At 42.7% G+C, this 25,698-nt stretch overlaps 4 protein-coding genes and 2 non-coding genes across 7 annotated transcripts in view; 5 read left to right on the top strand and 1 right to left on the bottom strand.

The window, feature by feature from the left end:
- Positions 1 to 25,698, top strand: part of LOC126564707 (homogentisate 1,2-dioxygenase) — a 650,355-nt gene that overhangs the window by 195,771 nt on the left and 428,886 nt on the right. The gene's annotated exons all lie outside the window — the stretch shown is intronic.
- Positions 47 to 19,440, bottom strand: LOC126560386 (uncharacterized). The gene is made up of 14 exons (XM_050216346.1): positions 19,326 to 19,440; positions 13,964 to 14,020; positions 13,698 to 13,852; positions 13,311 to 13,622; positions 13,083 to 13,235; positions 12,650 to 12,831; positions 12,454 to 12,577; positions 9,261 to 10,316; positions 7,382 to 7,681; positions 6,873 to 7,022; positions 5,520 to 5,673; positions 4,814 to 4,971; positions 4,357 to 4,480; positions 47 to 1,537 (listed from the first exon to the last, which is right to left on the bottom strand). The coding sequence occupies exons 1-14, from the start codon at positions 19,438 to 19,440 to the stop codon at positions 120 to 122; spliced, it is 4,458 nt and encodes a 1,485-aa protein (XP_050072303.1). The 3' UTR covers positions 47 to 119.
- LOC126564152 (protein PALS2) overlaps positions 19,283 to 25,698 on the top strand; it is a 536,462-nt gene continuing 530,046 nt past the window's right edge. Inside the window, exon 1 of the mRNA XM_050221103.1 lies at positions 19,283 to 19,286. The gene's annotated coding sequence lies outside the window, so the exon portion shown is untranslated. The remainder of the gene's footprint in view (positions 19,287 to 25,698) is intronic.
- On the top strand, positions 23,443 to 24,405 carry LOC126560385 (tRNA N(3)-methylcytidine methyltransferase METTL6). The gene has a single exon (XM_050216345.1). The coding sequence runs from the start codon at positions 23,443 to 23,445 to the stop codon at positions 24,403 to 24,405; it is 963 nt and encodes a 320-aa protein (XP_050072302.1).
- On the top strand, positions 25,231 to 25,322 carry LOC126566292 (small nucleolar RNA snR60/Z15/Z230/Z193/J17). Its single transcript, XR_007607351.1, has one exon. It is a non-coding gene; the product is annotated as a small nucleolar RNA snR60/Z15/Z230/Z193/J17 (small nucleolar RNA).
- LOC126566294 (small nucleolar RNA snR60/Z15/Z230/Z193/J17) lies at positions 25,596 to 25,684 on the top strand. The gene has a single exon (XR_007607353.1). It is a non-coding gene; the product is annotated as a small nucleolar RNA snR60/Z15/Z230/Z193/J17 (small nucleolar RNA).

Below are 25,698 nucleotides of genomic sequence, written 5' to 3'. Positions count from 1 at the left end.
ACACTAGTTGCGCGAGTAACAACAAGGCAACCCAAAATAGGTACAAACTGCTCGTCACGTGGCTACGCTGTCGGTACACGGACAGTGTTCGGGATCATTCTTGCCATGTGCGGGAACGATCAGTTTTGCTGTGCGGAACCCTCCGCAGCCAGGCTATGCTTCTTCTTACGAAATATCCTTAATAGCGTTGCAGCGATGTGTAGCGAGTTCGACATTGATAGCTCCTTCTCGAGTGCGACGACGTTCGTAATGGCGCTGCTAAAATCCTGAAACAGTTGCCACTCGGTTTGGGCGAGACTGCGCATGTTGCACATTCGCACCGAGGGGTGTCCATCATCGGTTAGAAGATGCAAACCGCGTACAACGCACAGATGGCGCAGATTTTCCTGTTCCTTGCGAAGATGGGGCAGTACAAGCGTTAGGGTAAACTTTAGACCGGTGCCAAGGAATGATGGCCTTGATAGAAGATTGCCAAGGAAGTAACTATGCTTGAACTGGATCCACTCTTCGAGGTAGTTCATGGCACGCCCTACCTTCGAGTACGCTGCCCCAATCGACGCTGGGTCCTTACTTTCCGTACAGCACAGTAGCCTCAGATGATCCTGTGCGTTGACCCACACCACCAAATCACCGTCGACACTGACGTACACACCACGACCGTACGGCCAGTACCGTCCATTAATGGCGATTGATTCGGCCGTTTGGTACGGATCGGTATGATCCAGCAACGCTATGAGCAGTCCATTTGTAGCGAGGATAGTACGAATTTCGGACGGGTTTTCCAAGATTTCATTCATGCTGTAGTACGTGCCGAGTTCCGTCTCACCGATGGCACGCACAAAATCCATTGATAGTACCCTCGCGGTAATAACACGCTCAACCTGCTCCAGCTGAGCGATACCTAGATTGAGCGGAAACTCGTACGCGTCCAGATTGCGGGCACACTCGATAACACATCCGGTAATGTACTTTCCCGACGTATCCAGGTTTAGCTGTATACTGTCGGGGTTTTCACGCAGTATGTTACCATTGTTGCTAGTTGCTGAGGTAGCTCCTGTTTCTGCCTGTTGATCGTTTATTGCATAGCGCGGAAAGTATTGGATCGCCGGGTGTGGCATAAATGGTTGGGTCGCCTCCATACAGTGAACGTCCTTTATCAGTGGTACCAGAAACTCCTGGAACACGACGAACACATCGTAGTCCGGTATGACGATACCAACGTTCAGATCCTCATCCATCCGCTTCTCTTTGGTCGCCTTCTTCATCGCCGGCCATATCACGTCGAACAGATTGTGATCCAGCCGTGTTTGTCGCTTTTTCACCTTATCGAATACACTGCGCTTTAGAAAGCGCGCCAGGTACGAGGTGATCAGGATGCGAAGAGACGATGCACTGCCGGGGACACTGTTGGTGGGTAGACCGACCGCTTTCACTAGATCGTCGATGGGTTCGTGGATTATTTTGAAGCATCGTTCGAGTGTCGTCAGCGTGTCGACATCGTCCAACGGACGGCGGGCACTGTGAAGATCGTCTGGAACTGTTCCATCGGGTAGGATGCGTTGGATTGAACAGGATTTAAGTTTATCGTCAAACAGGCAAGGTTTCATTATGGAAGTCTCATGCTTTATAGGTTCAGTTTAGATGTTTTGTTTTGCTGCGTGTACCATTCGAAGCAGAAACTATCATTTGTCAATGATTGGGATCAATGGGAAAAGTAAAATGACATGAATGTTCAAAAAGCAAAACCAACGTTCCAAAATTGTCTACCGCTGTTTGCACTGCAGTTACACGCATACTGTGCAAAGGGATCGAAACTAAGGGTTTATGGTGCGCCATCGTGAGTTATTATGGGGAATTTAATGAAAAAAATAACACAAACAAAAACGTGTCAATGGATACAGCCTTTGAACTATCGCTTAATGCACTGAATATTTAAAGATTAAATCTTTTTGAAGTTAGATGTAACTTAAAAGCGCCTGAAGGTATGCAATAAATTGAAATGACACAGCATTTGAATCAACGCTGCTCTACATTTGGTTTCGACGTATGTCATACAATTCAGTCCAATATTTCGCTTTTGAAATTATGAATCGTTAACAACCTTTTAGAGACGCAAAGTGGAAACAATGAAGCCACTCTTGGTCGATTGTCTTATTGGACGAGGCACCCTTGAGAATGTCTCCCCCCTCTGCGAAACACTTTATACAAAGCTCGCGACCGCCACTGATTGATAAAAGTTTTGTTACATTGATGAACTTTTACTACGGGTTTCCATGTATGTATGAGCTTATACTTTTTGGCTTTTAGAGAAAGGAAGGTTAAAGCCTACAGCTTTTGATAACCGTTATTGCTTCTTTTATTGCAGCTGACTAAAGTGTATCAATCTGTTTGGGCATACAGAGATCGCCATCGTTGTTTGTTAGCATCTTTGTTTTTGTCCTCCATCAATGATTGTGTTCCATATGTGTGATTTTACAATAATTAAAAAAAGCTAGAAATATGTTCAAAAATTGTTCAACCCATAAACGAGTTCAACACCTGTTTAATGTTATAGTTGATAAAAGAAAAGAAGTTCGTATCTCTTCTTATTATAAAATTTTAAAGCAATGAGTTTTGAAATTGATGAATGGTTTTGTTCGATGGTTTACTATTTTTCAGTCATATTTTTATCAGAATCGAAAATAACTACTAACAATCGATTTCATGATTCATCCAATGGAAGGAACAAGTTTTCAAATAGTTTAACTAAATTTTACACAAAATTAAAAGAAGATTCGTTAAAATTTGGCATACTCATTGTTACCTGATGTGGAATTGCTGGCGGTATTATTTTATTGCCGGTCACTGTCCTCTGTCTATTCGGGTAATCTTGTCTTGACTTGATTAATAACATTTTTTTCAGCAATATGGCTAGATTGTTCGTCCAGAATTAAAAGCAATTCTTTACTTTCGTCACCTTTTTTTACAAATCGCAATCGTCAAAGTAGTTTTGCATAACTTCAGGCGCCTTTTGTCGCCATTTGTACCCGTCATTTTGCTCTTAAAACATTGCACCTGATACATGATTTCAAACATATACTTACAGTATGGCCCGTAAAACAATGCGAATAATTTCAAAGTTAGTTTTTGAATGTATAACCACAGGAGTTGTAACTGCCAAAAAATGTAAAAGTGACATTTAGTGACATTAGTGATTAGTGACATTTAATTCATAAGCAGCCAACAATGAACGTGAAGCAAGCCATGTTCAGTATGATCCGCGTGGGAAAATCAACAAAACAAATAGCTGAGGCGGTGTGGTGCCATGTGGCCACCGTATACCGCATGAATCATATTATTCTCGATGGTGAGCATGCCATGAAGCTATGAAGTGAACGTGTACGGTCGGCTCGAACTTCAAGGGTGGTTAGATCCGTGTGATCTTTTCGACAGTTTGCAAAAGAGGGCAATATCTCCAAAACTTCAATGCACCAATAGGTCAAATTTCACTTAATTTCAAAGTGAAGGGCAGGAGTAAAACACCACCTTATAACGGACCGGATCAATGGCTTTACGGCTGAAAACGATCACGCATGTTAATTTCGTCGCAGAAGTTTGAGGATGTTCCAGAGAAGGTAAAGTTTAAGTTCATCACCAAACATCCAGTGAATATATATATATCTATTTGGGCATTTTGAAGGAGAAGATCTTTCCTTGGATCAAAGAGAACCTCGATGAGCACCAACTGGTCATCAACACGACGGAGGGTCGTGTCACGCCTCCAAAATGGCTCTAGAGTAGTTGAAGAATAACATGGTTTTTATGGTCAAAATATGGCAAAAGCCTGTGTTAAATCTCACACCAGTGCCGACGCCATGAAAGCTTCCATTATAAAAGCATGGAACTCGATGTCTGATTCATGCGTTCAGAAGGTTCCGATTCCGATCACGCCTGAAGAAAGTGATAAAAAATAGCGATGGCCACACCGAAGTTTGAATCAACATTTCCATATACTACTGATGCTCTGCATTAATCCAACTGAGTATGATCTTATAAAGTAGTATACAGATTTCCGTATTTTTTTATGGGCCATACTGTAAAAGAAAACCAAAACCCCAAAAACACTGCCTATCTTACGCAATACACTATTCAAAACAAGCAAAATCATTTATAACTTTCACAATGGCGCACATACAATGAGAAAATAGACGATTAGGACACTGGCACAGCTGGAAATGGAGCATCGTGGTTTTTTGTCCTTCCTCTCGTTTGTTTGTTTCCAAAACCGACGCAAAACACTAAACACGGTAACACATTACGCGTGGGACATTCTTTTTCTTACCACCTTTACCACCATTTCGTTCCGTTTCACCTTACCTTGATCGTTCAGCATCTCATCGGCGAGTTCCTCCTTGGCACCATAGTCGCGCAACAGTTGTCGATGGGAAAGGATGCCCTGGGACTGCACGTGACCCAGATAGTATTCGGCCGAATGGTTGAGCTGATCGGGATGGAATGAAAGTGACCGTTAGAAGCATTCACCCATTGTCACTTTTTGCTAGGCAATTGAATCGATCGGTGTTCTCTCTGCATTCGATGCAAATCGATCGATAGAATTCTCGATGCGGAACTGCATATTTCATGCACATTTTCATCGGCATTCTACTGCATCGTTTACCCTTTGAAGGGTTGCAGTATGTTTCTGGCTGGTAAATGTTGATTTTGAAGTGGGACGTATAATTCACATGCATAGTCCCACTGTTGGTAGTCTCGCTCGCGAAAAGTTTAGCTTGTAGTGTTGTGAATGATTAAACGCAACCACAGCATTACTTACATTATCCTCCACCTTCGGGTTGGCTCCGAGATGTGTTAGAAGATTGTAAAAGTGACCGTTGTCCTTCAGCGTGGCCGCATAGTGTAGTGGCGTTCGTCCATCGTCATCCGTCGCACTGAGTGTTTCCGGGAAGCGACCAGCCAGATATCGCACAATGCCTGTAAGCAGAGCCCCGAAACAAATGAGTACTTTTATCCCATAATTAGCCGACAAGCCAATCGAGACCATTAATATCGATGGGTGAAGAGACGTTCCTGTCCGCGTACGCCATGCTAGCCGGACGAACCGATGGCCACAAATGAAGACCATTTTCTTACGCTTACACCCGAAGGTGGTAAAATAGGATCTCGCTGTTCCACCGCACAACAGCACCGAAGGACGGGGATGAGTATAAAATTATGACACAAAAGACACGCTAACGTGTCGTGTCCTGCGCCAGCTTCGTTAGGTATGCATCGCGTGAAAACGACCACCCTACGAGTTGATTTGTCAACGGCAAAACGGAACCCGCAATGTAAAACAATCGATAAGCAATCGAACAGACAACGATTACAGGGTGCACGTGACACTTAAGGCCATTTTGCCGCTCATTACGTTACCATGTATGGCTGGAAAGGTTAGGTATCGGTATCGATCAACCGAAACGCGTAGAGTGTGAGATGATTTTAGACGGTCTAAAGTAGAGGAACAAACAAGATGGCCGTACCTGCATGACCGAATATTGTCGCCACATGGAGGGGTGTTGCGCCGTGCGGTGAGACCTCATCCTTTGCCGTGGCAAATTTACGTCTGTCCAGTGCCGACTGTAAATCACGCAGGCTACCCTCGCGTGCTGCCAGATGAACGCGCCGTATTTTACCCTGCGAAAAGTGGAGCGACACGTGCGTTATCGGGTACCGAAGGGAGAGAAATGGATAGCAACAGTACAATCGCTAATGAGATGGAGCTAATTAAATGTCCATTAGGGAATATTAAATCAAAAATTTTGGTGTACTATAGTTTGGGAGAGATAGATATGAATTTTAAGATAAAAAAGACGCTTTGAATCTAATAACAAATGGGAGTTTTTGTGTTATTTACTTCTATACGAAATGTTGTTGTGTAAGGGAATGTTGTTATAATGTTATAATTTCATAAAAACTGCTTAAATATTGTTCAGGAAGAATTTTAATCTCTTTCCAATATTTCGTTTATGGTTAGGAACGCCTAAAAGTATGCAATTATTAGTTTTTTTATTTTCCTGAGCCACATGTGGATTTTTACTCAAAGACTAATGTTTGAGGTAGAATACAGCGTTAGTATTGGTTTTTTCGGTCAGTCCGATACAACCGTTTGCTGCCATATGTGTTGAATTTTCGTTTTGAAGACCCCAATTTTTGATAACGCTCATAAAAATCTGTCCTTACGACATCAATTACTGACTGAGAAGCACTAATTTTTTTCTTAAAGTCAAAAGTTTGTAGCTCTGACCCAAAACAAAGGAATGAATTTTTCATTTATGGTTGGAATTTTTTTCATTTAGCTTTTCGCACTCAATATTAAAAAGTTGTCTGGCTATCATCATTGCTTTCATTGTTTCGACCAAAAGAGCCTCAATGGTCACTATTGCTTCACATTTGGCTCGGGCTGAAGAATAGTTTCAGGTTGTCCAGTCCAGTCATTGATCAGTCATTGATCAAAAATAACTTCTTTCGATTCTCCTCGATCACAGCTAGTTGAATTTTTATGACCTATAGTTGCCTGTTGCGAAACTCAAATGGATAATTAAAATAAAATTCATCAAAATAAGGGATGAATTGGGAATTTTCATGGATACGACGGGATATCAACTTTTGGTTTAAAAATAAACTCGACTGTCCCGTTAAATAGGCTACGTCTGGTCAGCATATACATTGAGACCAAATTTTAGAGCCAACGACGTATGAAAAACACAATGTGGCATACTTTTAGGCGCTTCTCGCTCAAAAATCTAATAAGTAGTGAACCACCGCCGTTCACACTCTATTCCAATCCCATAACATATGTTTAAATAGAGAATTCATCATTCAAAAGCTCTCACCATGTACGCCGGAACATTGTCCAGGAAGGCCTGTATTTCCGACTGCTCCGATTTGCGTCCAATCAACTGCTTACCCTCGCCATTCAGCACAATCGCAGCAAGCTGCTCCAAATCTGCAGCATCAATAGCGTCCTGCACTGTTTGCTGTATCTGTTGTGCAAAAGATAAGAGCAAATAACGAGAATACCAGCAAGGGGGATCAAGAATTAAACCTCATATCAACATGGACACTAGCTGACCAACACACAAAACACCGAACACGAATCTAGGACGATCGATACGATACGTAAATAATTGAGTTGTGTTGAAGATCGTTTCAGTGCAACAAACGTCAAACGGAAAGCGAGTTTCTTTGTAGCAAATTGCTAAGTGCAACAGAAACAGATAAACGAAAACTAAACGGAAAGCAGTTGTACATGCGACAGACAGCTGTAAGGCTACTACGAAACAGGACACTTAACGGTACGCTTAGACTACATAGATGGACACCATACAGATTAAAGTATTACGTTCGGCTGCTCGTTAAGTTCTACTGGCTGTTCGTTCTGTGACTGGAGCTGTCCTTGATCTGGTTCGCCTTGTACTGTGCCTTCTATTTCCAGCACCTGGCTAGAAAGTTCCGCACCATTGGCTGATGCTAGCGGGACCGTTTCTGCGCTCGGTTGCGTTGTTGTGTCTGCTGCGTTGGATGGTTCTGTCTGTTGTTCAATCGATTTTTCATCCACCATTTTTTGTGCTGATTTTGGTTGATTGGGAGAATGCTTTTGCCGGTCGCTCGCAGCACTTTCGATACGCGTTGTAGTCGATTTCTATTCGCATCACATTAGTGATCAGTAGTATGAAATCGTTCCTCAGTTAACACAGTTTACAGTAACGCAAAAAAGGATGCAAAAGAAAGTAAAAGAACAATACCATTCCAGCATTAGTAATGAGCAAGAGCCGTCTGTATAGTACGCGCAACGAGAACCCTGTTCACCATCGCACTGTAACGCATAAGATAGATAGTAACGCAAACATGGGATGCATCAGCAAAGAGAACGCAGTGTTGCAAAACAACACACGATAGGTATAGAGGTTCCTCAAACGAGCAAAGAAACAACAGCACTACTTGTAGCCATCAGCAAAAGGTGAAATGCGAACGAAATAAGTAGAACAAAAAAATTAACAAGAACAAGACAAGTGTTACATGAAATGCTTGGTACTATATTTGAGTAAAACCAACATCGACAACAAAACACGCATACAAAACAGTGTAAAATGTAGTTAAACGAACATTTGCTCCCACTCTTGCACACTTTTGGGCCTTTTTACGCATTAAAGTCTGTCCTACTGAAGGTCCTTCAATTCCTTTTTTTTGTTCTCTCTCTCGCGCGATTAGCAGATCGATCACAGTGTGTCCGCCCCGTGTCAGTGAGCTTTGACGTAGTACAGATTCAGCTTCAGAAAATGCTTACAATACTTTTCCAGTTTCATACGGATTTTGAATTTTGATCTGTTTCCGTGTTGTACGTCCACTAAACAAGCTTGTTAATGTTACTACTACAACCCTTCACAAACGTCAACAGTGTTTTACAAAGGCACAGTAAAGAACTACTAAGAGCTACCAGCAAGTAGTTAAGCGCACTAGTACATGTGTGTGTGCGTGTGTGCGTTGCTGTTTAATAAGCCTACTAGAAGTGCTGGCGTGTTTTGGATTTTTGTATTGTTGTTTAAGAAAATGGACACGACTTTCTCTCCCACACGCACATACACAATTACATACAAACACGCACACATACAAACGTTCACACGTTCGCATAATCGTGAATGCGATCATCAGGACCTTAGTTTTGGGTTTATGTCTTAACGATAGAAAGGAAACAAATGTGAAGGCAAAACCTAGGCGAGGATCGCTTGAATCAATGATTTCTATTGATACTGTCTATTGATTTGTACTTGTTTTTAAGGATAGAAATTCTACTTGATGGACGATGGACAGGTTAATGCGCTTGATACTTGTGATGGTAGATGGCAGAAGCCATACATTTGTTAGTTTTGCTTTAATTTTAGAAAGTGTCGATCATGTTCCACCACATCTCCAATGCATCTGGCTAAATTATGACTCAAACCAGCAAACAACACATAGTCCACATGATCGGTTTTGCTCTAGGATTGATTTTCCTTTTCCCAATTTTGTGCCAAAATTCCGAAAAAGTAGAGCCATCTGTTGTCAACTGTACGCTATGCTCATTCATTACCAATTACAATTACTATTACACTACACAAACAAAAAGAACATGGGACAATCCATTGTCTGGAGTTGCCTCACTTCCAAAAGTACAAATAGTGTCCGACATCCGTGCAGCGGATGTGGTTCGTCAAATTTCAAAGGACAAAGTTTATCTATACCTCATCGGGCGTACGGTAACTAGCGATCTGCACATCTGCATTATTTGAATCATCGTTTGTTTCCGAATCGTCACCATCGTCTTCAACACCGTTTTCCGTTTTCGAGCTGATCGATTTCCGTGAACCGATAGATGCTTTCCGATTTTTGGTAGATGAATTGCCCGATGTACGGGCTGTGGTGAGCGTTGACGATGCCACCCGTGATATGGATTCTACTGGCGCATCGGTACCGCTTGGTGGACGCGATGGTGACGTGATCGATTCCTTCGCCGAGTTTGGATACGTTCGATGGCGTCCACTTCGAGCGGATGCTAGCTCATAGCGATTTTCTGGCGTACCTTCCGGCTCAGAGTTTTCTTCTACTCCATGTGATGGTGCCAATCCGTTCGAGACAACTGCAGCAGAAGATTTTCTACTAGTGTGCTCCTCTAAATCAGTTTGCTGTTCTACGGCAAGCATGGTCGATTTAATACTCTTCCCTGTGGTTGCTCTTGAACCGGGCTGAGAGCTCGTGGTTTTAATCGATCCTTTATCGGATGCAGCAGAAGGCTCACGATCACCATCCGTAACATGCTCTTCCGGTTCCAAATCCTTGCCGAGACTATCCTGTTCGATTTCTTCATCTTTTGCTACAACCTGTTCCAGACTGTCCTTTGACACTTCCGCTTCTTCACCCGCGACTGGTGAAGAGTCGACATCCTTTTCGATTTCCGTGTCAGATGTTTTGTCTAACTCGTTGCTTTTAGCACTACCAGCTGTAGCTTCTCTAGCGGACGAGTTACGGCTTGCATCTTGTTCGACTTCCGGTTCATCCGAATGGCCATTTTCGTTTACTTCAGCCGTATCCGTTGCATTCGGTTCGGGTGCTAGCTGGTCGTCATTATTTTCAGACAACCCTTCAGCGATATCGGCGACATCCGATTCGGTTTGTTGTGTTTCTTGCGTTTGATCATCACCGTCCCGGTCTACCTGTTCGTTCGATACATCCGGTGCATCAGTTTCTGCCGCTTCCGTTGGAATACTAATTTCTTCATCATGCTCCACTACCGTCCCGTCCTGTGGAGTAGACAAATTGACACACTATTTGTTCCTAGCCATTCCGACATTTATACCAATATGTACAGTTCAGAACAAATATGTAAGACCCACAACATATGCGCACATTCATACATACAAACTACGGTTAGGAGAGAGAGAGAGAGAATCGAAGAAATATTACACAAACAGATAGATAGAGAGCAAGAGGGAAAGTAGTAAAGATTTTACTAGGAAAACAAAATGGTGCAACAGACACGCTTACACCGAGACCGCTAGTTCCGCACCAGTACTGTTTTGGTTTTATCTTCTGCCGTTCGTTGGTGTTTTATGCTGTAGTTGATGTGGTGATGGTTGGCACATGTACAGCCTAAGTCACGCTCCTCGCAAGGATACTAAAACAGTTGCTAAAACATTCTAACATCATCTATTGCAGCATATCTAAGCGCCAGTGAAACTAAACGAGACTTGACAGATTGGTTTCATTCATAGCACTAATTGGATGAAGTTTCTATAAAATTTGTGTACGTTTTATTCTATTGAGTTTGCACAGTATAAAACAATAATAGTCAGATTTTATTTTGTAAATAATTATAGGATTGTACTGCTAATTTTTAATCTTCGGCAATATACATTCATTCTGTATCAAAAGTTATGTAATTTAATTTGAAGACAATTAAGACAATATTTAAGACATTCCTTTTATGGCAGGAGAGTTTTAGCAAGAGATACATTAAAGAGTTTAAACAAAGATATGTTTTCTGCTTCTAATAGAGCTGCTGGAATTGAAATAGATATCTAAAAATATTAAATGCTTCTTCACGGCCATGAAACAGTTCTTGACAGGAACTAACCATGTTGAAGTTTTTAATTGAGCTACAAAATTCCTTACAAATTGCTATATTTAGAAAAAAAACAAATCAGTTAAGTAACAGTGGCTTTTGGCATTGGTTTGACCATTTTTGCAGCCATTCTGTAGAATGCAGGAACAGCCATCAGAAAATGAAATTCATTCCCACGGAAACTTAATAGGGCGGCGCCTGTCTTTACACTGCAGGACCGGGGTTCAAATCCCATCCGGACCGCCCCCTAGCAATAAGGAGTGACTATCCAACTACGTGGAATCGGCAAGTCTAATAAGCCATACGATTACCTGCGAGACCTTAGAAGGTCGTTAAGCCAAGAAGATAGAGAGAGAGAGAAATCGTAGTATTGATCAGAAATAGTAATAGGCGTATCGAAATACATATGTTCCTATTGCTAAAAGAAGATTGAAGGACCGTTGGCCAACCGAGAATGAGCAGCAACACCCTGAGGTTAAAACTAGTGTTCGCGAGAGGGGAAAGAGTCGGTTTGAGTTCAAATTTAAGCCTTTTTCTAGCAATTAATATATTAGATTTTGATCACACTGAAAACACACTGAGGAAACCTAGCGGCATGTACTGCGTTATGCATACATTTTCGTATTTTTTCGCAGAGTGACGAACATATTTAATCACGAGAGGGCTTCTCGAGCCTTACCAAAGTTTTTTAAATGTGTTTTAGGCTGGATTCACTGCTCAGTAGTACGATTTTTACTGGTACTGGTTATTTCAAATTTTGTATGGGATTTGACAGATGAATTGTTTTGGTTGCACGACCAGTATCTGTCAAATTCGATACAAGATTGTACAATCAAAAATCGTAGGACCGAGCAGTGACTGCAGCCTAAGTAGGAGCGTATAATACCTAAAAGTATGCAATTTTTATATTTCTTTAAACAATTAAGTTTAACAAAGCATTATTTTTTTACGCTGTATGTTGTAATGAAGCAGCAGATTGAATAAAACTAACTCTGAAAATTATTCTTCACTCTCATCCTTTTCAACAACACTTGTAACGGAGATAGGAATAATGACTGACAAAAGGTCCCTTTTGTCCCTATGAGACATTTTAGAAGCTAGAACGATTTAAAATGGAACACAATCATCACACACGGTTTAAAATACCCATAACCGTCACAATTGTTAGTGGTTGATGAAAAGTATAGAAAAGCCGATCGCCACTTGCCAAAGAAAAAACACAACCGGGTTGGTGAATCATAGAAACATAGGAAAAACAAAGGACAAAGAAACGATCCAAACCAGCTTCGGAATGTTTCACGAAGCCAAACCGTTACCTGTTCGTCCGTTGGTTCTTCACGATTGTCCTCCTTTTCGGACTGCGCCACATCCTGCTCCTCATCTGCCTCCTTCTGTGTGTCGTCTACTGCCTCGTCCTCCTCAACTTGGGGTTTGTCCGTGCTGAATAGTAAAGAGTAATAGATGTTCAATTTCTCCACCACTGGAGCTGATTGACTCTTTTCGCATAGATACCTCTCCACACCGTTAGTTTGCCGCTCCTCTCGGCCCAGCTCGGTCAGCACACCGTTCGTGAGATTGTGAACCGATTTCGATTTGCTGACCGTGTCGGCCACCCCGACACCATCCTCCGGTGTTTCCGCATCCAGTAGATTATTCTGCGAAAGAAACGGTTTCATTCGCGTTGGCTGTGAACCCTGCGAGCATGCGATGCAAGGGTGCGTTGAATCAACCGAAGAATGGCAGTAGAAAAGGAAGAAGAAGAAAAAAAAACAAGAAAAACATCCATCAACACCCCCACCCCACAAGGATCCATTTCCAGCCCCAGCAGGTGGGTTGGAGTAGAGCAGATTCGAATGAGTGGGGCAGGCGTGAGCAGTGATGTTTCGTTTCGGTTTGGGATAAGAAATCGGACAGAAGAGAAAGCCTGCAACACACCGTAAGCTACCTCATCGGAATCGTCCGGGAGCGTAAACATGGCCCAATCGAAATAAGCCGGGAAACCTTGCTGCGATATTCGGGGCGCTTCCGGGATGACGGACAGCAACGATCGATCTATATCGCTCGGTTTGTTCTTGTAGTGTTCAGCTGCTTTGTTGCGCTGGTGGGAAAGAAAAGCACCAAAGTTTGCTATCGTAAAGAAAGCATTTAATGTTTCGAAAAGTGTTAAACTCACATCGTCCAGTGCCGTTTCGTCTGCACCAGCCTGCACGAGCAGATTAAAGCTACGCGCGTTGTTTTTCGCGCTGGCCGCCCAATGGAGCGGTGTTTTGCCGGTGTGATCCTCATCCGACGACAGGCTCGGCCACACGGACAGAATGTATTCGACGATCTGTGTGTGTGCTAAGCCGGCGGCCTTATGCAGGGGTGTCAAACCGTTCGCATCCTTACTGGTGAGTATAACTCTCGGTGCCGGAGGAGCTGTTTTTTCCTTCAACACATCCAGATCGTTGTCTATTACGGCCTGATGAATGTCTTTAATTACGCCCTGTGGTAAGTAGAGGTTCGATTAAACACGTTTCGGTATGGTGTGAGCTCATCTTCGCCATCCTTTCATCCGTACCATGACGTGCGGAACACACTCAAGGAATCGCTTCATGCGCGGATGGTGTGAAGTTTCCGTCCGGAGCCGCATACCCTGACCTGCCCAGAGCACTTTCGCCAGCTTGGACATCTGCTTGTGGTGCAACCATATTCGAATGTTGGACGGTTTGATCGCTATCGAAACGAATGGGCCGATAATGGAACGATCCGAAATATATGAAATTAGGAAATGGTATCGATCGATCGGTTGAATTGCGTGTCGCTGGGAAGAAGAAGTGAACTTACCGTCTCTGCTCCTGTAATCGTTGTCCTTTGCTGCTAAATGGTTGTTCATTTGGAGTACTGCAGTTGTAGAAGAAAGCGAAGTAATTGGGATAATATAAGCACGGTATTCATTAGGCGACGCCTAAAGGTATGCAAGATACCGAATAAGTCAATTTATATTAGTTTTCTTTTAGGTTTGGAAAAATTTTAATTTCTACCGGATATTTTCATCATAATCGCAACATAAAAAAATATTCCAAAAGCATGATAAATATGTCTTTATAAAAAAAATTGCCTCCCAAAGATCATTACCAGCACCGTCTGTCAGAAATAAATGCATACTTTTAGGCGTTGATAACTCATTTTCAAAGTCAAATTGCAATCCGTCTCAATTTAACTGACAGCTTCTCGAGGCGGTCATATTCCAAAATATTTTACCATACTATACCGATTTAATTAACCTTGCAGAAATGATCCTCGAACCACTTTCTTCTTCTCACAAGACCCTTAAGGCTGCAACGTGATCTTACCGTTTTTGTTGGCCAATTGTTATAGAATGAAGCTCCAAAATAATTGTTCTGGCCAAACAGCAAAAGCTAACAGTATTAAAACACTTTTCACATATTCTCGTCACTGTGCAGTGGAGTCGAAAAAGAAAAAACTTTCTCCGTGTTCCAGTTTGTACAAGTTATCAATAATTCACCAATTATGTACAGCACAAACAACTTTCCGTTGTCAATAAGGTTACACACTCATCAACACGATGGCCCTTCGGTGTTCACTCACTTTCGACGGTGGAATGAGTGCAAATACGATTTTCTTGCTCGGTAAATTCCTTTTAAAACTCCAAACGAGCCCACTCACACATCAACACACGCACACATCCACATGCACAAGCATTTAATCATCCCCGCCAGCGCAACATGGGTGTTATGCGTGGCGCAATTGAGTAGCAAACATGTAGTAACAAATAGGTCATGAGAACCGAAAACACATGACACACGTATGAAGTACAAGCGACAAAACAACCGTGGTCTGTACGGTGCAAGCCAGACCCTACTAGAAAGTAAAACTTCTTCACACAGGACAGCAAGCTGTTCTGACAGAATCGATGGATAGATGGTTAAATTTTATAGTTTCTTATTGCCACACATTGGTGGTTCAAGGTGTTTGCCACCTTGAACGGACTATTCCGCCACGCGCCTACTACCAGTTGGTGCCTCAGTAAGGACTAACTTTCAAGTGTACTTTCACTAGCAGGCAGGTCAAACTGCTCCAACGTCAGGAACCGACAACGGACAGAATAAGACTGGGACGTACCATTGCCGAGCATGGCCATGTAACGTCTGCCTGCCACTAGTGGGGGCCCAAAAAAAAAGAAAACAAAGCCAAAGGCGTCAACCATTATTACACGGACGCGTGAGAGGCGTAAGAATCTATTTCCTCCATCCGTGCCACACCACACCCTCCACGGCACCCACTCGTGGTTGATAGATTGGAAATTGATTTCCCCAAAAGATATAATTTATTCGTGGAGCTTTCAATTCTTCTTTTTTTTGTCGTTCGGCTTCGTGGCTTGCCTCCCGCACCACTACTTTGAACCTGCCTCGGATATGGTTGCATTCCGCGTGTCATCTTCATGTGGGCTGTACATAGGACACGTTTGGGTTTGTGTGTGTACACCAGCACTTTACCGTGCACGAAAATGAGTAACACTCAGCGGTACAAAGCGGTGCTTTGTCCTTGCCGGCTCACGTCGATTAACGTTCGATTGTTTGATTCGGCTGTAACGGTTTATTGCTGGTCTAGTTGAGCGTCCCACATTGCGAGGTGTTGGGCGTGCAGAATTGTGAAGAGGCATGGCGTGACTGCAGATACGCACAGATACGTCCTGGAAAGGGTACGTGCAAGGTTAGCTGTTGGCTGGAGATGTATCGCGCGTGTGAAATCAATCCGATTAAAGAGCGATACGGGGAGGAATCGTTTCGCGAATGGAATTGATTTTTAAGCCAGCTGAAGTAAGTGTGAACGATCGAAGACTGTTCTGTGTGCAAATCACTAACAAGTGATTGCCTAAGGTGCAGACTAGATGAAGTTCTAAATGAATTTACTATCTAGAGACATATCACCACCAGGAGCTATGCACATCGTATTCTTTTTACGAAAACCTAGAGTGAAATCTTCCAAAACGGCATCTCAAGAGATCCATGATTGTCAAAGCCTAAAACAAAAAAACATAAGTTGCATACTTTCAGACGTCAACTTAATACGTTTTTCCTACATCTAGAAATCTCCTTGTTTGATAATAAACAGCATATTTCCAGGGCCAATACAAACAAAATGGAATATTTAGAGATGAAGGAATTTCTTAGGATTCACAGTTTCGCGAAACTCTGTGTGATAACTAACGTCACTCCAGAGTATTAGCGTACAATCGGATAGTCCAGGAATGTCACACTCAGCATGGTATCGCGGGACAAACATCCAACGGGAGGTTCTCCTGGAGGTCGATGCAGCAGTCTTCTGCTACCGGGCAGCCAGAACAGATCATCTCAATGAGTAAATAATTGTAATTGTAATGAATAAATAATTCTGGCTTGTATTTAACTGATACTACTTAGAGTCAAGGAGTTCACACACCGTAATAAACGATCCATTTGAAGTTTGTTATTATTCATTCATGACGTTTGCACCTCATATGCTAATAAGCTCGTTTTTAAGTCCAAACGTATTTTTTACGATCGATCTAAGATCATCCTGGATATGCTAAGCTTGTTAATATTTGGCCTTTGTTTTTTGAAAAATGTGTTTGCATTGGTCAACTTCTAATCAAAACCAAGAAAGATAGCGACCGAAAATGACGCGCCAAAAACTCAAATCTAGCTCCAAAGTAGTAAATACACTTGCACCAATGATCATTACCCTACACTACCAAAGCTATATAAAATGTTACTTCTACTTTAAGAGCTTAACACATATTTAGAGTTCCTACTTTTAGAGTTAAGTAACGACAGTAGAGTCAACAGTTCGTTACTATTTAATTTCCTCTCGCTATAATGATTTATCGATTCACTACGAGCCATGTGCAACACGGGAAAACAATTTGAGTTAAATCGTTATTTGCATAGGGTTGACTGCACACGCCACGTCGGGAACAGACAACAGGCAAATGTCGTTCGGATTATTAACTTCTCGTGAACTGCAGGAACTACCATTTCTGTCCATTTTGCTTCGCATTGAAAAGCAACGTCGCTTGAAACCGGTATAAGTGGCATTCTAGTACCCTAATCTGATTGGAAGAAATAATCCATCAAAATCATTCCCTTATCCAATAGATTACCAAAGACACTGCTGTCCTAGGCATTTAATTTGAGATGCCGTTTTCGTTCCACGAGTAAATGGTGCATTTACCGGATCCACATGCCCGGTGCGATTGAGCTATCCATGCTTTGAAAGTGAATGACACTTTCAAGACAGTTCGAAAGCACCGATGCGTAAGTGCCTGTCTAATGACCTTCGAATGTGAATGACTTTTACAAATTGGGTGTGTGTGTGTGTGTGTGTGTGTGTGTGTCTATTTGGGTGGACGTAAAGGCAGACCGGCCCTTGATTTTGACACGTTGCAAAGGTGAATCGAAATGATTGACACGAGAGCAACGGCTTGCAAGTGAAAGGTCAAAACTATCGTTTGACTCCATGTAAAGGGCTAGTTCGATAGAAGCCAAGGTACTTCACTTAACTAGCCTGTCCTCAAACCGTCTCTCAGAAGACAGCTCCGATAGATCTTAAACGAGCGCGCGCGTGTGTCTTCCAAGGACTCGTAATAAACTTAATTGAGCTCCTGTTAGAATCGTTCCGTTTAAACGACGTTGAAATGGGTTAAAAGCATTCCCCAAAGGGTAGAGTATTCTACTGGCACCTTGAAGATATGGTGACGAGCAACATGCACAAGGGATACATACGTCGATGTTCTTAAAATTGGTGACATCTTCGAACAAAATAGAACCTGATCGAATGCTCCAGAGCCATCATCATCATCATCATCCACATCAGCAGCAGCAGCAGTAGCAGCTAGATGGTAATAAGTGAGTGGAAAACAAACTGGCGTGACAGTGGATTATTAAATAGCCGAACATGTCTGAGTCATTGGGTACTGTCGGCCAACCAGAATATGGAACAAATAAACAAAAGGGTCTGACTCTATATAGTCATCAGCACGTTGTCTGGTCATGGGCATACTTGTGGTGGTTTCATACATTTAAAGTCAGCATGTCTCCTCCATAAGCCGATATATGTACGATCAGACCTGTAATTTATTTCCGGTCCGTATTGGTTCAGGATGTCGGCGCGCAATGACACACTTTACCATGATGTGTGACACCGTTTTTTTTTTATAATCTTTTTTTGCTCTGTTAATGTGTTCGGTAGGCACCGGTGTTATTTTCGAGCCGCTATCAATTATTAAGCCTGCCAGCCGGGAGTAGCAACCGATGACGCCAGTAACGCATTTGCCGGCAAACGATCGAACATGTCTCGAAAAACTGCCGGTTTGGATTATTCAACGCGAAGTATCTAGGTTATCGAAATAACCGTAATAACTGTCAACAAGTGTCATGTGCTACGCGGGTGACATTTAAAATAGATTAATTAGACGCGGTTTGACCTCAAATCCGGGGTTCAGTTTACAAAATCTTGTACACTGTGATAGATTCGTGCTAGTAAAATCATATGGCATAGAGATTTTTAGATTAGGGAGAAGTTTCCCTTTTGCCTGTCCTACGGATAATTGTTCCGCTTCTCAGGAAGGAGTTAACCCGTCCGACCTGAGCGAAGCGAAGTTGGTCATGCATTTCAGATATGCTTCCGCCCGGTCAGTCGGAAGAATTAGGGTCAATCGTCGCTGCCTAAACTTTGGAATTAAAAACTCCAGTTGAAAAACTCTTCTTGTTAGCAAAGCTGAAGACACCCGTCGTCCCAACGCGTTACGTGGATCTAACGTGGTAAGAACTAGTCCTGTTCGATCCAGAAAAAAGTCTATCCATCTGATCCAAATAGATCTAACGACGTAACAAGGAACTTGGAATTGGACATTTCTTTGCCGTCCGGACTAATCCGACATACACACCTCGCAAACAAAGAATCTATTGCGAAACTTTATGTCCCAGACAACACCCAAAACTGTTGATAGTCTTCACAAGAAAAAATCATAACCCGCCACCGGCTGCCACGTGGCATGATCATAAATCACTGGGCGTCTCCATCGTGCGTGCCAATCAATATGCGCCTTTATATGCGCATCAGGCGAGGATGATAGAAAAAAAAACAAATTGCCCTCTCACACGAAGTATGACGAATGGTTTCTTTCAATTTCAAACAAACTTACCCTTCGGTGGTGATGAATGGAAGTACAGCCCGTGGGCACGCCGACGGTGATGATGGTGATGATGATTCCGTTCCCGTCCGGCCACGTTCGGTGGCAAGGTTGGAAGTGGTGCCATGGCTTCCAGTGGCCTCCCGGGGTTTTTTTTTGCCCCTCTATCTAGTCACTCACTGCAAACACTACAGCGGAAGAGTTCAGTTTCTGGTGACGCTCGGTTACGCGTTGCAGATCGCGTTGTTTAAGGATGGAAAAAGACGAATCACCTTAGCTAGGTTAGTTTACCGTTTCTTATAACCATGCCGTAAGTGTGGGATTTTCCGGTGTACTAAGAGCTTCAGCTCGGAACAGTTGTCTATTCTTTTTTTTTTTCGCTACAGAAAGTAAACAGTTTCGTAAGGTTGCGTGGTTCCATTGCGGGTCGCCATATTGGACGATGTTTACCTTCTAATTACATCGAACGCTCATTGTTTTCCAACTGTACGCTTGCTGGATGAACCTGTGAAAAAGGAAGAAAGGATTCGAGGAGGAATCGTTTAATTTAAAAGACTCATTTATTTATGCCTATCGCAAATCGGAACACGCCGGAATCAACGGTTGCCCCCCTCGTACGCTAGGCTTAATGCACTGTTAATTGGACCCACATTCCGGTTGTCAATATTTGTAAAAGAGCTTGTTTGGTTGAAGTTTGATTGCCGGTTAAAGGTGTGTTGCGTACCCGTTTGTCTGCTGTTTTGTTCGTTCGCAAGCAAATCGCAAACAAGCCCGCTATTGTGGCCTGCACATGGTAATGGCTTAACAAACGGTCCGCTCAATTCACTCGCATGCGGCACAATTACTCCAGTACTGTTTTTCGATAAATTATCAGCATCGATCGATGATGGGCAGGCAAATGCAAAGACCGCTTCTCCCGGCTCCCGGCATTTCATTCAGAATTCGTAAAACCGGAGGGGGGAAAACATCGAGTCAATGGACAGACATTCAGGCTGACCAGCGAACACCCATACCTTCGGCGTATAAAATACTGAGCTCCAATCGATAAGCTGTCCGAATACGAGAGACAGGCGCGGAGTCCATTGACAAAGCATTGTCCTTTGGCTCGGTGGAAGTTGGACTAGTGGACAAAATGGAGGCGAATAAGCTTGATTTAAAATGTTGTATCATATAAAGACGCTATAAGCACGCTAAAAGCCTTCCTCGAAGCGAGCAGGATTAGGGCAACAAATTTGGCTTAGGAAGTTTTTCGCCGACATAATCCCAATCAACATTGGCGATTAAAATGCAGAACACATCCTTGATGTCTTCTCTGGCAGCGTTGCATGCTGGCTTAACGTGTTAGATCACCATTTAATTGTTTAACATTTAGTAGCAATTCAAGAATTTTAAACTTGTGTTGGCATTGACCCAAACTGCTTCTACCAGCGTTTGTATATTCGGTAGTGTCTCATATATGAAAGTGGAATTTTATCTTGAAAAAATCTGAATTTTTTCAACAATACAATATAGTAGATTCAATAATTGTTTTTATACATTTTTCAGTCAACCACAATCCCATCCATTGGCATAATCAGTTGGAATTGGTTTGCACGATGAAATGGTCTCGCTGGTTGGACAAATTGGCCCGCGTATCGATCGCAGTTAAATAACGATTGTCAACGTAATTTTCAATTCCTCCACCAACAAAAGAGAGTTCAATAGGCGAGCTAAGCCTTCAGGGTAATGGATTTTGATGCAATAGCTGCAACTTTCCAATTTACCTTGCCTGCGACCTCTGCGCTCTGCGCTGAAAACAAACTCAATTTAACCGAAAAGACCTTGACACTCAGCAACTACAGTAATGGTTCGAAAAATGTGCTCCATTGCACGTGGAAAGTGTTAATGCGTTCGCTTCGCCTCACGATACATGCTTACCTTGGGATTAGATTTAGTCTTACCTTCCTCACACGCCGACAAACGATTTCCGGCCAAAATTCGGTGTAACATGCAAGTGCCTCGGGAAAACTTTCGCCCACTTTGCTAGCGCCGCCAACAAAATCTGTCCGAAATGGTCCATCAAATCGCGCACCTGACGCCTCGTGTTCTGGTATGGCTTGGTGTATGTACTCTGTTCTAGTGGCAGTTTGGCAATTGAGGGGCTGCCATCATTGGCCCCATGATGCACCACTCTACTGTATCCAGCTTTTGCCTGGGGGGAAGGTAGAGCTTCCTTTACGAATAGCTTTTTACTGCTGTTTAAAAATAAACTCAACTCAACACGAACTTTACACACAGTCACACTCGTAGCATACGATTTTGCATTGGTTTCACTTTCGCTTCGTTGCTGTTTGGCGGGAAAAGATTCAAACAGGATCACATGCTTCGTGCTTGTAACGGAAAGTTACTGGTGCAACAAAGCAGTTCAAAAAAATGACTAAACATTCAATAGAATACGGTACAGCGTTCACCAGTCATGCACCAGTCCCGAATATCCCGCATTCGGAGGATCGCGATTCCTTCAGCCACACTTCACGCGTGTGCACTTCACGAGGTATAAATAGCTACTGATGGGTGCATTTGTTCCTGCGTGCAGGAGCGTTAGCTTCCCGATGGTCAGTCAATCAGCTGTGGCGGTTGTTGTGGCGATGCAACGAAGTCAGTAAAGCTACGCCGAGCTGCTTGCCGCACGGAAACGCTTGGCGAGCGCGTTGTGCCACTAAGGTATGCCACCGTAGTATTATTGGTAGTCCTTCCACTGGACTGCTCTTTTATTTCCTTTCGTGTTGGGCACACACGCACACGCGGTAGAAACTTCTACCTCACTATTATCTCTCTACCCAAACAAACAGCTGAAGAAGAAGTGTAGCGTCCTGCCCTGTTAGACAGTTAAACTTGTGGACGGACGGTGTAGAATTTTCACTGAAAGATGCATAATTTACTCGACACCATTTGGCCCATTTTCGGTAACTTCTGCTTATCATTTCTTTTCCTTTTTTTCGCCTTTTAGATGGTCTCCGCTGGCATAATGGGCGATTTTCTTATTTTCACGCAGCTCCATATGTACCTGTTGAGTCCGTTCATATATTCCGAGAGAGAGAGAGAGAGAGAGAGATAGAGAGAGAGAGAGAGAGAGAGAGAGAGAGAGAGAGAGAGAGAGAGAGAGAGAGAGAGAAAGAGAGTTGAATCGCCTTACAGCAGGCAAAGATTAGGATTTTAATTTTAAAAGTAAATTTTTGGAATGGCTTATTTTTGGAAAGCATGCAAACTGCATACTTCTACATACAATACATCGCTGAACAAATAGATTATATTCATACCTTACTGGTATGGTATTTTGAAATTATTAATATAACAAAAAGTGGGCCAGTGTAGGCGACAGTATCACCGGTCTTCACATGGCAGGACCGAGATTCAAATACTATCCGGACCCTCGGTTCTCCCGGTTGCCGCGGTTCTGCTGTGTGAATGATGAATCCTCTGTCACCTCTTCCATGAGACTCTATATTTGCTAATGTCATCATCGAGCCTAAGGAGAAGAAAAAGTTTAAAAGTTTCCAAGGGTTTTTGGTCCCATAAATATGGAAGTTGATGTTGAATACAATGCAATTAACGATTTCTTTATAGCACGTACACAGAAACCGAATTTACATGTGGTAAAATAACAACAACAAAACTAAGATTTGGGTGTTCCGGATGAAGAAGAAAACTGTCCTCTACTGTGTAGAAAGCGTCAACGAAATTATTAAACTTTAAAATGTAAAAAGGAAAAGATAAGTTATGCTCAAAGAACTAGAAGCAAAACCTTTTTTAAAAATAACGGTTTCTCCGTCATTCGATTCAAAAACATTCTATAAACCTTGGGCAGTGTCAAATATATCTAGAGCAAAACATCAACACACTTCGAACAGCGCCTTTCCGGATCTTCGAAACTTGTTTCGAAATTATTCTCAAAAACATAGTTGTATGAGTGCGCCGTCTGTGGCTCGCCGCATTTCGGAACTTGTCGCGCTTTCTTAAGTCTTTTCATTCCGAGTTTCAAAGTGAACGGACGTACGGTGATCGAACTTGATGGCATATATTGTAGTAAAAGTAAAGTTCTTGTGTTCGCCATTAGTTTCAAGGTGACATCGATAGCGCGCAATACACAATGGAAGCTGAACCATTGGAAGGTAAAATCGAACCAGAGAAGAATACGGAACGTTTTCCCAAGCAAACAGCTTTTAATCTGGGTGACGTAGTGACGGAACATGCTAAAACTCTCAGCGATACCGAGAAGGCGAAACTGGAGGAACAGAATAAACGCATGGTGACCGCGTTCCAAGCGCTGAAGCTCGAGAAAGAGGCCCGTAAACATTGGGATTTGTTCTACAAGCGGAATGAGAATCGATTCTTCAAAGACCGGCACTGGACTACGCGCGAGTTTAGCGAGTTGCTGTGTGGTGAAGAGGAGGAGGAGTCAGGTGGCAGCGGCGGAACAGCACCGCATGCAGCAAGAAGCTCGTGTAATTTGGACAGTAACACCATCGATGGGAAAAAGCTGCTCGAGATCGGTTGTGGTGTAGGAAATTTAATATTTCCACTGATCGAAGATGGACATCACCGCGATTATTTCATCTATGCCTGCGATCTTTCACCACGTGCCGTTGAGCTGGTGCAGAAACATAACCTGTACGACGAGCGGTACGTGAAGGCGTTCGCTTGTGACATTACCACGGAGCAAGTGTTTGAAACGCTGATCGACGGCAGCCTGGACATTGTGACGCTAATTTTCGTACTGTCCGCTATTCATCCGGACAAGTTTCACCAGACGGTTGCTAACATTTACCGGCTGTTGAAACCCGGCGGCGTTGTGCTGTTCCGCGACTACGGACTGTATGATATGGCACAGCTGCGGTTTAAGCCGGGTCACAAGATAGCGGAAAACTTTTACATGCGACAGGACGGTACGCGAAGTTACTATTTCGCCGAGAAGGAGGTATCGGAACTGTTCCGGCAGGCTGGGTTCACGGTGCTGGTGAACAGTTACATCCATCGACGCACGATAAATCCGAAGGAAAATATCGATGTGCCGAGAATATTTGTCCAGGGAAAGTTTCTCAAACCGAGCTGAGAAAGGAGGCGATCGGGCACGGTATGATGTTGACAAAATCCCACGTTCCGGTTGGTTCCCAAGGTTGGCCCCCAAGGTAAGAATCATAGTTTAATTTCTCTCTGCTAACTTTGTTACAGTTCAAATGATGATTGTTCTTACCTTAAAACATGATCAATATGATTCGAAATAAGAACGGCCAGCTGACGGCGTATTTGCTTTCGTTTTTGGATGTTCAATAGCGCGACTTTCGTAACGGATAACATCTAATGTTACTTTTTTTTCGTTTAGATTTTAGTTCTCACAAGCTTCTAAGACGACTTCTTCTGATGAGGTTTCTGGGCATTGTGTTACTAAGAAGGTAAATATTAGCATTTTTTGTTGATCACATAACCTTCATCTCCTGTATATGATGATAAAATGTTTCAGACGAATAATGATCGATAACTCACATTAATACGTTATAACCAAAAGGATTCTGAAAACGATAAAAACTACTAACAGAGAGATGATTTTAATCTGTTACGAACAACATTGTAATGTAGAGCATTTCTTTCCATTTCAGATTCTTTTTTGGATACCTCTTGGATGGGAGAAGGGCGAGGACACTCTCACTCCTTTTTCTTGGCTTAACGATCTTCTAAGGTTACGCCGGCCATTTAATATTTGAATCCGGCTAGAGGGAGTCCCACGGATGAAAGATTCTCATGAGGTCCGAACCCCGGTTCCGCCATTTGAAAACCGGCGCCGCTGTTGCCTCTACCACCACCGGACCGCCCGGATCAAATTCTCAGAGTCATAGGTGAGTTGCGTTGATTTATAGCCGATGTTAAAGAAGTCCTACAATATAATTATGTGATGACGCATAGTTCATATGATCTAAACGAAATGAAAACTAAACTTAAATATTTGTCTTTCGTCCCTATCTGAAAAAACATGCAAAATATTTGCTTAGTTTCATTACTAATGTGTAAAAAGTATTAATTAGCACGAGACTCTTTTTTCCCTTCGCAGGAATATGTTCAGATGAGGGACAGTCAATCTTATTTCCAACGAGAAGACGCGATCACCGATAACTGACTCCTTCTGTTGGTTTATGGAGACTTCATTTATCAGTTAGAGGATGGCTAATTGTAAAACAAGTTTTATTAAACAACACTCCGTAAAGGTGAGTTATCCTTTGGATGCAGATGAACATAATTTATTTAAGATTATTCTCTGTGATGACGCATAGTTCATATGATCTATACCATGACAACTTAACTTGGCATATGTCTTTCGTCCCTATCTGATAAATATATGTATAAAGAAAAA

Source organism: Anopheles maculipalpis, chromosome 3RL, assembly GCF_943734695.1.
Source record: "Anopheles maculipalpis chromosome 3RL, idAnoMacuDA_375_x, whole genome shotgun sequence".
NCBI classification, from domain to species: Eukaryota; Metazoa; Arthropoda; class Insecta; order Diptera; family Culicidae; genus Anopheles; species Anopheles maculipalpis.
The sequence above is the reverse complement of the archived record's forward strand: the minus strand, read 5'-3'. Positions and strand labels throughout refer to the sequence as shown.

Coding starts and splice junctions, on each gene's coding strand:
- LOC126560385 (XM_050216345.1), top strand. CDS start 23,443: ATGGAAGCTGAACCATTGGAAGGTAAAATCGAACCAGAGAAGAATACG.
- LOC126560386 (XM_050216346.1), bottom strand. CDS start 19,440: ATGGCACCACTTCCAACCTTGCCACCGAACGTGGCCGGACGGGAACGG. Junction 13,853..13,963: donor CGATTACAGGAGCAGAGACG/GTAAGTTCACTT, acceptor TCGTTTCGATAG/CGATCAAACCGTCCAACATT. Junction 1,538..4,356: donor TGAGATGCTGAACGATCAAG/GTAAGGTGAAAC, acceptor CCGATGGAACAG/TTCCAGACGATCTTCACAGT.